General features: G+C 44.6%; 1 protein-coding gene across 13 annotated transcripts in view; it reads right to left on the bottom strand.

Moving 5' to 3' along the window:
- QKI (QKI, KH domain containing RNA binding) overlaps window positions 1-14,930 on the bottom strand; it is a 259,728-nt gene that overhangs the window by 133,039 nt on the left and 111,759 nt on the right. For 12 of the 13 annotated variants that reach the window (XM_006115173.5, XM_006115169.5, XM_006115175.4 and 9 more), the window contains one exon: window positions 10,952-11,068. The exons of the other annotated variant lie outside the window; for it this stretch is intronic. In XM_006115173.5, the coding sequence (XP_006115235.1) occupies window positions 10,952-11,068 (117 nt within the window). The remainder of the gene's footprint in view (window positions 1-10,951; window positions 11,069-14,930) is intronic. 13 annotated transcript variants of the gene reach the window in all.

The raw sequence follows: 14,930 nt of genomic DNA, 5'->3' as shown, positions 1-14,930 counted from the left end.
CATAGGTACTGTATGTTTCATTTTTAACTGGCTATCAAAAGCACCAAATATTTAAAATGTGTCTTGTCAACACAGCTAGAAAGAATCACAAAAATGACTACCAGTCAATTGTATTGGCTCTAGATTTTTAAAAGATCACCTCTCCATTCATCACCATGACCCTCTCATAACAGCTACATTCTTCTGTAATAACTGAACTGTCAGCCAAAAGTAGGAGAGACTCATGAAGTTTACAGGAACTAGATTTAGATTATGCAAATCAGTCCCAAGGAACAGAAGTATAACAGATTTCAACTCTCTCTGAAACATGTAGTCTACTTGCCTATATTTTCTTATAGATTTCTTATTTTCTTATGATTTGAGTATATGATAGGTGTAATTTAAAGTAGTTTGGCTGTAATGCAAGGGATGTAGAGGCCACCTGTATGTTGAGCTAAAAAGCAAGTAAGGATGTAAAATCCCATTTAAAATGTTATCTAGTTAAACCATATATTTAACCAGTTAAACATAACTGGCAGCAGGCCGGTTAACTAATATGGTTAAACTATGGCAGGCAAGAGGTGGAGAGCGTTGATTCAACAGTATCTGTAAGAAATTTAAGTGTGGAGTGGAGTGTGCAGGGCTCAAACGAGGGGGTTGGTGAGTGTCAGGGTGTGGAGGAGCTCAGGGCAGGGAGTGGGTATGTGGGGAGCTCAGGGCATAGGGTCGGTGTGTGTGGGCATGTAGGAGTCAGGTTTGGAAGGTGTCAGGGTAAAAGAGTAAGGGGGAGAAGAGGAGGGTCTCAGGGAAGGGGGCTGTGTGTGCGCAGATGCAGGAAGGGTAGGTGGGGCTGAACTGTGTCCCCCACCATGAGGGAAAGCAAAGTGCACAGCTCACCTACCCCATGCACTCCCCAGACAGAATGAAGACTGCAGCAAACTGTTCCCTTTCCCCTCACTCTCTGACAATGATAAAGGGGAACAGCCCCCATAGGAAAGGGAAAATAGAAAGAGGGGAGCACCTCCAACCAGCCCCTTTCACCCACCTCTCTTTCCTGTTTGGTTTTATGAGAAGCAATCCTATTTTCCTGGCACAATCAAACCCTTATATTGCTTTAAGTTATAAAAAGAGGAAGCTGTATACCACATTTGGTGGTCCTAGCTCTTATCATTTAGGAGGAGTTTTTGAACAGAAAAACACACAGACAGAGAGATGGACAACATCTCTGAAATATATAGCAGAAGTGACATCCTAGCCTAGAGGTGGTAGACGGAGGAGATGGAAACCTGAGGAGGTGCCAGAAAGATGCCCAATAGTGGTGATGAGGAAGGTGATGGTGGTGAGTAAGGCTAGAGAGAAAAAAAATGGTCTGAGTATAGGGAAGAGGAGGTTACTCGTCTTGATAGTAACTGACGTTCGAAATGAGTGTCCCCATGGGTGCTCCACATTAGTATTAGGTTAGTGCGCCACTGCCAAGCCTCAAATCAGAGGTTTCATAGCAGTGTCCCTGAGGCTGCGCAGGCACACAACAGCAGTCATGCACTGTTAGGTTACCGGCATTGCACATGGGTGAGCCCCCCCCCCCCCCCCACAATCCCACTCCTCAGTTCCTTCACTACCCCAGAACCATGGCTTTGGAAGGCCAGGATCCCGAAGTAGAGGAAAAGAAAGGAGGGTTGTGGAACACCCACGGGGACACATCTCAAAGAATGTCAGTTACTATCAAGGTGAGTAACTACTACTACCTTCTCCTCCTCAGAGAGAGAGGTCCCTGTGGGTGCTCCACATTAGGTGACTACAAAGCAATTCCCCTTTAAGGAGGTAGGGACTTTGGATCTGGCAGAAAAGTAGTGGAAAGAACTGCTTTAGTTTCAAGTTGGAAAGAGGTCCCTACGTAAGTGCACAGTGCTTTGCAAATGTGTGGTCGGAGGACCACATGGCAGTTGCGCAGATGTCTCTTATGGGTATTTTACAGAGGAAAGCGATTGAGATAGCCTTGGTTGAGTGTGCCCATATGTTTTCTGGAGGGGGCACATCTGGCTGTGTGTAGCAGAGCTTGATGCAATCCGAGATCCAGTGGGAGTCTCTATGATGAGACAGCCTGGCCCCTACTGTGGTTTTCTATTGAAACAAAATAGTCTGGGAGATGCCCTGAATGGTCTTGTTCGCTGCAGGTAAAAGGAGCGCGCTCTGCACAGGTCAAGAGTGTGCATTTTCATCTCAAAAGAGTTGGCATGTGGTTTAGGGAAGAAGGTAGGACGATGTATTGTCTGGTTGATATGGAAGGAGGAGTGTATTTTGGGGAGGAATTAGGGATGGGTACGTAAAGTGACCTTGTCTTTAAAAAAGGTAGTATATGAGGGATCCGCCATTAGGGCCACAATCTCTCCTACTCATCTGGCCGAGGTAAAGGCTATCAGGAAAGCTGTTTTCATGGCCAAGTGCCCACGATTATAGCTTCGCGCAGATATGCTGCTCTCCAAGACAACAGACGCGTTGTGAGTGACTGATGGTCTGAGAGCGGAATATGGTCTTTGCAAGAAGTGCAGCGTTTAAAGCCAGGTGATCAAGGCATGTCCCTATGAGCAGCCAGAGACTGCAAGGAAGGATTAGCTGGGAGAAAAGGGAAGATAACCCCTTATTCTAATTAATTTTTTTTTCTTCCTTTCTTTTCTTCTGACTATATATATTTCTTTTTCTTTTAAACTAATGAAGTAACTAACTAAATAAAAACTAACTAACAATTATAATTAACTATGACTGATTCTAGAAAATATAATCATGTAGACGCCCAACAACTAAGGAGCACTGCTGAGTCCATCTGTAGCCAGAGGCAGCAGAAAAGGAAACGAGGAAGGAGGGGAAGGGCTCACGCATGTGTGATGCCTGCAGCCTAACAGCGCATGGCTGCTGGTGAGCTCCTGCACAGCCCCAAGGACACTGCTATGAAATCTCTGATCTGAGGCTCAGTGGCAGTACATCCACCTAATGTGGAGCACCCACAGGGACATCTCTCAAAGAAGAATGAACATCTATATTTCCATATCTATCTTGCTAACGAAAAGTTACTCACCTTGTGCAATAACGAGGGTTCCTCGAGATGGGTCCCCATGGGTGCTCCACTCATGGTGTTGGGCTTGTCCCAGCGCTGCAGTGCGGAGGCTTTGCACAGCTGTTTCTAGCCAGGTGTGCCTCCGCCATTTGCTCTTCGCACGCACCCGGCTTCCCTGTCAGTTCCTCTCACCATTCTGTATCTATAAGGATACAAAGAATAAACAACTCCGGAAAGGGGAGGAAGGGTGAGTCGTGGAGCACCCACGGGGACCCACCTCGAGGAACCCTCATTACTGCACGAGGTGAGTAACGTCTCGTTCCTCTTCAAGTGGTCCCTATGGGTGCTCCACTCATGCTGACTTCATAGCAGTGCTCAGGTTGTGTTCCTGGAGTTCAGGCTTGTCAATGACCGAAAGCACAGCCAAGGACACTGAATGGTCAGGAATCCATCTACTCATGACTGCGTAGTGATTTATAAATGTCAGGCTCGAGGACCATGTAGCCACTCTGCAGATTTCTGCTAGGGAGACTCCTTTGGCAAACGCTGTAGACATTGCCACCGCCTTCATAGAATGTGCTTTAGGCAAAGTCTGGAGGGACTTGTTTCTCATCGTGTGGCACATAGTGATACACGAAACTATGATGTTGGAGAGACTCTGAGAAGACAATGCATTACCCTTCGAGCGTTGCGGTATGGATATGAATAGGTGATCGGTCTTACGCCATGACCGTGTTCTGTCTATATAGAATGCTATAGCTCGACGTAAGTCGAGGGCGAGTCTCAAGTGGAAACATGTGGTTTTGGATAGAAGACAGGCAAAATCAATGGTTCGTTGATATGAAATTGTGTAGCGACCTTCGGAATAAACACTGGATAGGTACGTAAGGTCACTGCATCTTTCGTAAAGACTGTGAAAGGTGGCGTTGCCATGAATGCTGCCAGTTCGCCCACCCTACGAGCCGATGTAACAGCCAACAAAACTACTACTTTTGTGTTGAGCATCGGTAAAGAGATGGTGGCCAACGGCTCAAAGGGTGGGTACATTAATGCGTCAAGTACCAAGTCTAGACTTCATGAGGGGGGAATGGGTCTTCGTGGAGGTTTAAGGTTCACTATACCCTTAAGCACCCTCTTGGTCATGGGATGAATAAAAACTGACTGACCCTTGAAGCTTGCATGAAAAGCAGTGATAGCTGAGAGATGAACTCTCAGGGTAGAAATTGAAAGGCCCGCTTGGTGTAAGGAGAGAATGTAATCGAGAATGTTGTACATTGGTGCAGAATGCGGTTGAATGCCAGTTTCTTTGCACCAAGCAACGAATCTTTTCCATTTCGCCAGAAGACTTTCTAATGGTGTGTCTCCTTCTGTTTAATAATACTGTCTTTACAGCTTCTGAGCAAGACTGCTCCTCTACCCTGAACCAGCTATGAACCATGCTGTCAGGTGAAGACACTCTGGTCTGGGGTGAAGCAGTAATCCCTGATTCTGGGAAAGGAGGTCTGGGAGGAGCGGTAAGGGCCACGGTGGTAGTAGGGACATTCTGTGGAGGAACAGGTACTATGTCTGCCTCGCCCAGGCTGGCGCCAGGAGTATGATCTGGGCTGCATCCTCCTTGACTTTCTGTAGGACTCTTGGGATAAGCACCGTCGGTGGAAACGCATAAAGCACGGGTGCTTCCCAAGGAATTGTAAGTGCATCTTCCAGAGAGCCCTTTCCTATACCTCCCCTGAAACAGTAAAGGTGACACTTCCTGGCTTTGTAGGTGGCAAACAGATCTACTTGAGGTATTCCCCAAGCTTGAAACACACTGTGTAAGACATCGGTGTGGATTTCCCAATCATGATTCTGAGGGAAGATTCTGCTTAGAGCATCAGCTGTGACATTGCTCGCGCCTGGTAAGTAAGACGCCACTAGTGGGGTACGGTTTTTTATATACCAGTTCCATAGATGGACTGCCTGCGCGTACAGTCATCGTGATCTTGCTCCTCCTTGTCGATTGGCTAAGTCATGTAACAGTTGGAATCGCTCTCGAGGTAAGTATGCGCGGGCCATGGCGGAATTGAGCAGTGCACCTATGAAGAGTATGGCTTGCGTAGGGTCAAAACGACTTCTGCTCCTTGATGATGAGGCCGAGCAATGAGAATGTCTGTCTGACTAACACTACCATGCGCTGGCTTCTTGCCTGGACCTGCCTTTTATGAGGCAGTCGTACAGATATGGAAATATGATCACATCCCTATACCACAAGTGAGCCGCCACTACCGCCAGGGTCTTGGAAAATACCCTGAGAGCAGATGCAAGACCAAATGGTAGCACTCGATATTGGAAGTGATCATCGCCTATCATAAAACGGAGAAAACGCCTGTGAGCTGGATGTATGGCTATATGGAAATAGGCATCCTGAAGGTCGAGGGTCACAAACCAATCGTCCTTCTCCAGTGACGGCAGTATCTTGGCAAGGGTCACCATCTTGAACCTTTGACGGTGGAGGTATTTGTTTATCCTTCTTAGATCGAGGATAGGCCTCCATCCTCCGGTCTTCTTCTCTATCAGAAAGTATCGTGAATAGAAGCCCTGCCCTCTGAACTGAGGAGGTACTGGTTCTATGGCTCCTATGGACAGCAAACGCTGAGCCTCCTGTTTCAGATGGCTCTCGTGAAAGGGGTCCCTGAAAAGGGTCGGGGTTGGTGGGTTTGTGGGTGGTATGGTCATAAAGGGAATGGTAAGCCCAGATGCCACCAGCTGTAATACCCAGCGGTCTGAGGTAATTGCCGTCCATTGATTTTGAAAAGGTCAAAGTCAATGGTGAAAAACATGAATGCCTTGATGTTGTTCCAACACAATAAGGGGTTGTTGCATGCCCTCGACCAAAGCATCAAACTTGCTGTTTGGGATTTTGTTGGTTGTTGGAACGGAATGGTTGGGTTCTCTTACATTGCGGACGCTGCCTCTGACGAGATTGGTCTATGGATCAGTGTTGATATTGTTGTCTTTGATAAGGGTAATTGTACCTCTTCTGGTAAGGATAATATTTTCTATGGTGAAACGGAGGTGTGTACATCCCCAGAGTGTGGAGCGTGGATCTGGAGTCTTTCCCAGAGTGCAGGATTTCGTCTGTCTTCTCTGCAAACAATTTGTTCTTATCAAAGGGAAGGTCCTCAACTTTTGCATGGAGCTCCTTTGGTACTGCTGCGGAAGCTAGCCAAAATGAACATTGTTATCGCAGTTGCCGTAGTAGGGGCTGTCATGTCTGCTGCATCCAAGGAGATTTGCAAGCTCGCCCCAGACGCTGTAAAAGTCTCTTGCACGAGGGACTTCAAGAAGGGTCGCTTGTTCTCTGGAAGGTACTGGAGAAGCTGGGAAATTTTTTCAAAGTTATCGAAATTATGGTTTGATAATAAGGCTGCATAATTGGAAATATACAAGGGAAGGGTCGCCGAAGAGTAAACCTTCCTGCCAAATGTGTCCAGTTTCTTAACATCAGGAGTTGACTTATATTGTGATGCCTTGGCTCTTTGTTGTGCCGCATCAACCACAAGGGAGTTAGGCTGTGGGTGACTGAAAAGGAACTCCAGGTTCTTGGCCGGGACAAAATATCACTTATCGGCCTTGCAGCAGGTTGGTGCTACCGATGCTGGTGTTCGCCATATGGTGTCCGCTGCCTCCAATAATGGCTTCGTCAAGTGGTATGACTACCTTTGCACTCTGCCTGGGGTGCAAGTTTTTCAGTAGTCGATGTTGCTTCATTTGTGATTGTTCTACCTGTAATTGTAATGTTCTATTTCTTGGGATTGAGCCACCCACTTGAACTGGTCTTGGAATTGTTTAAAATCGACCGGTGAGGAAATGTCCTCTGGGAAAAACTGCTCCATGAGAAGACGAGGGTGAACCACGATGAACTGGATTCCCGGACTGATGGTCATCTTCCTCAGACAATTGACCATCTTCAAGATCTGAGTGCTGTGTCGTGTCTGCGCAACTACGTGATGGGGATGCCAGACGATGGTCAAAGTGCTGGTGCGGCGAAGATTGCCTTGCTGACTGTGGGTTGTAGTAGGAGGACTGCTGATAACCATAATGATGAGAATGTGGACGTGATGAGCATGGAGAAAGGCGGTGATGGTCGTAATAACAATCCGATGGATGAGGAGAGAAACGTCTGGACAATCTATTGCTGGTGTGCCACCTCATGTGTGATATGTGGAGAGTGACAACAGGACCGCCCTTGTGGTGGAGAGTAGGATGGATGTCTATAATAGCTTCTGCAATAAGGGTGTCCATAGGGAGAGTCCCGCCTGTAATAGGTATGATGTCTGAGACTGTGATAATGATAGCTATGGCGTAATGGTGATCTATATGCTGCAGGTGAAAAAGAAGGACCTGGTGAGAATCGCGGGGAAGGGGAGGGGTTACTTTCCTGCCCCCGAGGAATGGATGGCTCCCCCAGGAGCTGTGTATCTGGCCACCGCTGCTGCTCCGGCGCCGGTGCGCTAGTCAGCTGCTGCTGATGATTGTAGTCCAGTGCCAGGGCTGGCTGTAGTTGAGAAGCCCCAGATTGCAGCTGCGACCATGACCGAAGGAGTGCCGGTACCAGGGGGGTTTCCCCTGGTGCTGGCAGCATACCGGGCATTGAATGAAGCTCCGCAGCCGCCTGCCAAGGGGAAGAAAGCTGCGCCGGCGCATTCAAGCATTGCGCACCGCTTGTCCGTACTGCTGCAGGCTTCGGTGCTGGCAAAGCTGTCAGCTGGGTTGCCGGCGCCTGGATAGTGTTTTGCGGTGCTGCTGCCCGTGCAGCTTTTTCCTGGGCTTTTGAAGATCCGTGCGGTGCCAGCTCCTTTGCTGGCACCAGAGCTCTCTCTGCCCTGGAGGACATTTTGCTAGGCACCGCAGGCTTAACTCCCTTTGGCCCCGACCCTGAGTGGAGGGATCGTGGGACAGAGCCAGAGGCATGTTGATCCACCACCATTATTTCAGGTGGAATCGATCTAGCCGGGGAGATTCTTTTCCATTTCTCCCGCAGATCAGGGGAGAAGATCCTCCGCTTAGGGGTTCTCCCCCGTTGCTCAGAAGTTTTTGCATTGGGGCCCAGTGCCTTATCCAGCAGAAACATTTTTCATCTCATCTCCCTGTCATGGCGAGTTCGGGCTGTCATCTTAGAGCAATGCCCACACTTGTGGGGAGCATGACTTTCCCCCAGACAACAAACACACAATGAATGTCTGTCCGAAATTGGTATTGGTTCACTGAAGTGAGCACACTTTTTAAAACCTGGGGATCCAGGCATAATCAGATACTATTTCTTTTCAGAGAACAGGGTTTTTTTTCCCCTCTCAGCTGATCAGTGGCTTGTAACAGCAGGTAGCTGCCACAAGTTAGAGTTTCCTTAACAAGTCCTTTCTTGTTTGTTTGTGGGTTTTTTTGTAAATAAGAACAGGTAACAAGTAAAAACTACTAACAATAAACACTAACTAATTATAGGTTCCCTGAGGGAAGAAATTGTTGTGAGGAGAAAGACAGAGAGAGAGCTCCATCTGCGCTCAGGGATGGGTTGAGAGGAACTGACAGGGAAGCCGGGTGCGCGCAAAGATCAAATGGCACGTGCTGTATACTGCGCAGGCGCACCCGGCTGGAAACAGCTATGCAAAGCCTCCAAGCTGCGGCACCGGGACAAGCCCAACACCATGAGTGGAGCACCCACGGGGACCACTCGAAGAGGAAGTTGAGGTGTTTGTGATAAATGTACTAATAGACTATATTTGTAAATGTGCAAGAGTTTTTACAGTGTGAGAATTGAAACTGTGCAGAATTCCCAACCATAGAAAGATCAGACAACAAAATACTACACTTTTCTTCAAATGAACTTAAAATTCTTCATATCCGGATAGACACACCGCATTCATTCAAGCAAACATACAAAGCAATTTACAGTAAGCAGGCTGTTCCTCCTAAAGCTTAAGAAGAAATTCTCACATATTTGATAAAGTTAATAAACCTGTTAAATACCTCTCCTTTATGAAAAGAGGTTACTATGTGCACAAAGGTCCTAACATTTGGGGACCGTTCTCAAAAGAAAGTTATATATGTAAAGTATAACATTTTTCTTCAAAACTGATCACTTCTGAATCATTTAAATACATGCTATATTACACTAACTTTAAAAAACAGAGCCATCTTATTTCTCTATTATGGCACGTCACATCAACCAACCTTAAGTTACAATGGAAAACATACATGTCACATTTCTAAATTTTCTTTCAAAACGTATTTTATTTTCTCTACTGAAGATAACGTTTATTTTTGGCTTCCATATATCTCACGTATCCAGTCACTAATGCTATTTTTCTTGGCTTTGGAAGATATGAAAAACATGCTTAAATAACTTTCTATTCTTGGAGAATTAATATTTTAGAATATTCATAGCCATTTGCACAGTTTCATTTAAGCAGGTCATCTTTAAAAAGTAAACCAAAATATGGAATTTTCTAGAAAACTTTTGGTGTTAATTATCATTTTAAAAGACCATACACGTTTTGAACTTAGATTCATTTTGGAAGCACTAACATTAAGTTTTGATAAAATATCTTGATTGCAAGGGGATTAAAGAAAGGAAGAGGAGAAAAAATTCATTCTGATATACAAAAGAAAAGCCTTAAAACTTGTTAAACATATTTCAGTTGAGTAAAAAGCACCAAAAATAGCTTTATATTGTTGTTTGTACATATACATTACATGTATCACTTCTCTCATGATTTGTGAACATTAAGTATTCCATGTTTAAAGACAGCTGTCAAGTGACTCAGCAAGTGAGACAGACCCGCCAGCAACCATTAACATTATAATTTTTCTAAGGTCAGCAACTCTACATTTGATTACATTTATTCACATGGACAAATCAAGACCTTGCCTTACTGGAGAAAAACAAGTCTCTGGAGCAAGGTTAAGGACCAGTAACTACAGAAATATTACAAATGAGTTAAGCGCAGAATTAGGTTATATTTGTTCAGTGAGCAGAATATTTGTTGAGTAGAATAGTTGAAAAATGCAGTTTCATTCAATCTGAAACTATGTGCAAATTATTGCCAAGTTTGCCAAATATAATTGAAGCAATATAGGACCAGAAGGGACCGAGAAGTTCTCTAGTCCAATCCCCTGCACTCAAGGCAAGACTAAGTATTATGTACACCAAGGGTTTTCAACCAATGTTACCCCCAATTGTTTCCATCCATGAGCATAATTAATGTTTTTATGGGCACTGAGCCATATGTGCAAATGAGTATCACCAGTAGAAACAAAAACCATGGCTGTGTAGATGTGCTAATAAGCTGGGCAACATTTGCATTTCTCCTCAGTGGCTACAGAAATGAACAGCTTACAGGTAACACTGTTGCCCCGTTTCTATCCTGCTGAAGACTACAAGAGATGCTCAAACTTCTCCTGTCACACCCTCCCCATACCAGTAATACAATCTGTCTGTAGCCCTCTCCCCATTATTGCATAATTGGTGTAGTAAAGGAGCTGGGGGTGAAGACAGAACTGGGGGCAACAGTGAGGATGGTGTAAAAGCTGGATCTACAGTTGGAGCTTGGCACTCATTGAAAGACCTGACTTTTTCAAAATTCAACAGATAATTCAAAACCATAGAGAAGGGAGAGAGAAATGGGGAGAAATGTTACTGAATACGCAAATTGTGAAATCTCTTACTTTTCCAAGTGTTTCTCCAGATGAAGTAAAGCATTCATAAGGATGCTACTCAAAAAAGAGTATTAAATAAGACTGTAACTGTATGGCAAAAAATGTTAGGTAGGAGAATAGTTTTTTTAAGATGTTCACAGTTATTATGCATTAGGAAAATGTATGACTTATATACTGTGCATAAAATCCAAACACTGGAAAAAATGCCACTTTTCAAAAACCTACCTTCTTTTTGTCCCTCATTGAGCCCTTTCCTCGGACCATTATTTTGCATCCAGTTTCTGCTTCTAGCTGTTTAGCTGTTAGTCCTCTGGGACCAAGGATTCTTCCCACAAAATTAAACTAGAATAAAGAAATACAGAAAAAAATCTTTACTTCTCTTTAAATACACCAATCGCAAAATTATTCAAAAATAAAAATACATTTACAATTTTAAGATGTTAGATGTTGCACAAGAGCTTATACTAAACCCCTTAACTAAATAAGACAAGAATGCTAACATTTGTTAAGTAAATCATGTTTGTAATCTTCATGCTCACAAGTTAAGTTTTCCTAGATCCTAAATTCTCTTAATTTACAAAAACATTTTGAAACACCCAATTCCAAAATTCTTGCACATTTACTGAAAACAAAAACATGTGAGAGAATAAAGAAATAATTTAAGCAACATAAAATACTGTATACAGTAGCAAAACAAGGATTAAACTTCAGTTTTTAAATAGAGGGGAAAAAAATCATCAGAATGCTGGACTTCTCTTTTCCATAATCAGGACCTAAGAAACAAGGGAGATTTCTATTCTGTTGATTCCCTACTAGCTTTACACAGAAAACAGCCAACAGAATTTTTGTGTGCTGTAAATTTCAGTCACAAAGGAGGAATATTTTAAACATCATCGCTTTTATTCAATTTAGTGTTTGTGTTAAAGGTTGATAAGGAACTGGCTGCCATCAACAAGGGATAGCCACAATTCTAGCCAGTAAAGTTACAATTCTAGCCATCTGTAAAGTTAATATTTATATTACAGTTTATTAGATTAACTGTACTCAGTGCTGATGTATTACTGAAACATATTTTTTCAACTAGTTTCACTTTTAACACTGCAATTCCAATAAACTAAATATTCAATGCATCTTGGAATTTATATCCATGTAATATATATGAACAAGATTAACAATATGTATAAAAACATATTAAATAGTGTTTTTATTTCCCAAACCAAAAATCAAGTAAGAGAGAGTTAGGTTGAGAATACACACTAGTATTTTAGAGTAATCAACATTTCAGGAATGATAAAATTATCTCTAAAACTAGCTATATAAAACAGTAAATTCAGAGTAAATGTTAAACTAAAAAGAAATTTAAACATCAGGACACGTAAATGCACAGTGTGGGAACCCAAATCAACTTACTATCAGCCCTACCACAGGCTCTCACTAGAAAGGACAGACTATTTACCTAACAGGAATGTTGTAATACTTAATAAAGTGCTTTCATATACTCTGATTTAAAAAGATTCTGTAAGTGCAAATTAGCATTCATTAAAATTTGTAACACAATGAAATAACATTGAGTTAATACAATACCTACAAGTGTAAGTAAACATTAATTTCACAGCATGTGGCAGGCACAAACTTTAATTTTTGGTTAGTGTCCACTGCTTAAGACTGATCAAAATTACTCTAACACAAAAAGCAAATATCTTGCCTAGATGTCAAACTATTTTAGAGTGACTATACTGTGGGGAAAACGGTATCATCTACTGTTTTGAATACAGGGGGTCCCTGCTATAAGTCACCCCAGTATACATCCGTTCCACACTGAAGTAGTTGACATTTGTAGGAACTGATGTGTTTTATAAGTCCTCCCATTCTCTGCTATACATCGTGCAAAACACTCCCCCCAATTTGCTTAAATGGAAGTCAGACGTGGGGAAAAAAATTCCCCGCTTTAAGTTGTTTTGCTATAAGTCCAAGTTTTTTTTTAACATATCTTGGACTTATAGCGAGGACCCCCTGTACTGCTGAATAGCAGATTTCCAATACTACACATTATCAGGAATTAATTTAGTTTTAACAACATGTAAGCTTTACAAATTTTATTTTATTCTTACAGTAATGTTTGATCTGGTACTTCATACTTTTGATTAGATTTACCGTTTCATAAATCACCTGAAAGGAGTTCAGACAGATCTGATTTTTAAACTAACATACAGTAAAATCTTTTCCTTTAATAGGGTCATTCTTTTGCCAGGTATTAGTTGCTTTTAATTTCACTTCAATACTTTGTTTCGATTCCTGTGCATTTGGGAACACACAAAAGGATATTTTAAAAACACATAAGAAGAGAAGCTACTTGCTAAGGTTGTTAAAATATGATTATCAGACTAATCGTATAGTCAATACAATTTGCATCAATTATATGATTAGTTAATAGGACTGCTCTGCAGAGCTGCAACAGGGGTAGCTCCAGGAGCCGGCTCAAGGTATGACTGAGCAGTCCACCTGCCAACTCCGGGAGTCACCCAACACTGTGGCTTACACTTATGCAATAGTCGACTGGTCACTTACATCCCTACTACCAACCTTGCTGGCCCACACCGCAGTCTAAACCTGAACTGCATATCTTAATTTTATACATTGCTCTCACAGCCCTTCAGTGTCACTAGTAAGTCGTAATTTTAGTTGTACAGGCAGTCCCCGAGTTACGCGGATAACGGGGATTTTCTCGCTCCGGAGGACTGGAGCGGCGGGACGCCCAGATGTGCCGCGGTCCGCCACCCCCGTCCTCCGGGGCGAGAAAAGCTGCTCCCCGTCTCCCTGGTCTGCAGGGAGACGGGGAGCAAAGCCTTGGAGCACGCCTGCAGCGGGACAGCCCGGGCGCGCTTGAGCTGTCCCCCTGCGGGCGTGCTCCGCGGCTTTGTTCCCCGTCTCCCGACCAGCAGACCAGGGAGACGGGGAGCAAAGCCGCGGAGCACGCCCGCAGCGCGACAGCCCGGGCGCGCTTGGGCTGTCCCGCTGCGGGCGTGCTCCCCGGCTTTGCTCCCCGTCTCCCTGGTCTGCAGGGCGACGGGGAGCAAAGCCGCGGAGCACGCCCGCAGCGGGACAGCCCAGGCGCGCTTGGGCTGTCCCGCTGCCCGCGTGCTCTGCGGCTTTGCTCCGTGTCTCCCAGGTCAGCAGACCAGGGAGACGGAGCAAAGCCGTGGATGACTTGGGCGATCCCGCCACCCCCGTCTCCCTGGTCTGCTGGGGGGGAGGGGACAGCTATTCTCTCCTCCCCCCAGCAGACCAGGCTTTTCTTGCCTACCCCTGGGGTAGAGCAGCTGGGGGCTGCTGGGTTGGTTCCGCAGCGCCGCTCCGGACCAACCCGGCAGCACACTAGCTGCCCTGCCCCAGGCGTCCTGATTCAGCCGCTGCTGGTCAGTTTCAGCAGTGGCTGAATCAGGACACCTGGGGCAGAGCAGCTGGGGTGCTGCTGGGTTGCTCCAGTAGCGCTGAGGAGCCGCGCTACTGGAGCAACCCAGCAGCACCCCAGATGCTCTGCCCCAGGCGTCCCCAAGTCAGCCGCTGCTGAAACTGACCAGCGGCTGACTACAGGAAGCCCGAGGCAGAGTTGCTCTGCCCCAGGCTTCCTGGAATCAGCCGCTGATCAGTTTCAGCAGCAGCTGACTTGGGGACGCCTGGGTTTCTTAAGTTGAATCTGTATGTAAGTCAGAACTGGCATCCAGATTCAGCTGCGGTTGAAACTGATCAGTTTCAGCAGCGGCTGACGCGAGTTTCGACTTACATACAGATTCAACTTAAGAACAAACCTACAGTCCCTATCTTGTACGTAACCCGGGGACTGCCTGTATAAGGGGAAACTACCATTCAGCAGTGAAATCCCTCTGTGTTCTTCAGAAGAACAGCAATAGAATCAGAAAAATGGAAATAGATGCAATGAAGCTGTGATGTGCTACAAAGGGGCTTAACAAAATGTTTAACTACAATAAGATACAAATCAGATATTTTTAACAAATACCAAGATACAACTGCATTCAATGTTAAAGATCTGGTAAACATTCTAGATGTCTAAGTTTTAATATCTTCTGATCTTAAAACATCTTAGATGTGTACCTGCTCTGCATTCACCTGCAAATTCACACAAAACAATATTTAAATTCTTGAACAGCAGCAAGCTGAAAGTGATTGCTCATCACTGATTGGG

The sequence above is a fragment of the Pelodiscus sinensis genome, chromosome 3 (genome assembly GCF_052426305.1).
Source record: "Pelodiscus sinensis isolate ZL-2025 chromosome 3, ASM5242630v1, whole genome shotgun sequence".
NCBI classification, from domain to species: Eukaryota; Metazoa; Chordata; order Testudines; family Trionychidae; genus Pelodiscus; species Pelodiscus sinensis.
The sequence above is the reverse complement of the archived record's forward strand: the minus strand, read 5'-3'. Positions and strand labels throughout refer to the sequence as shown.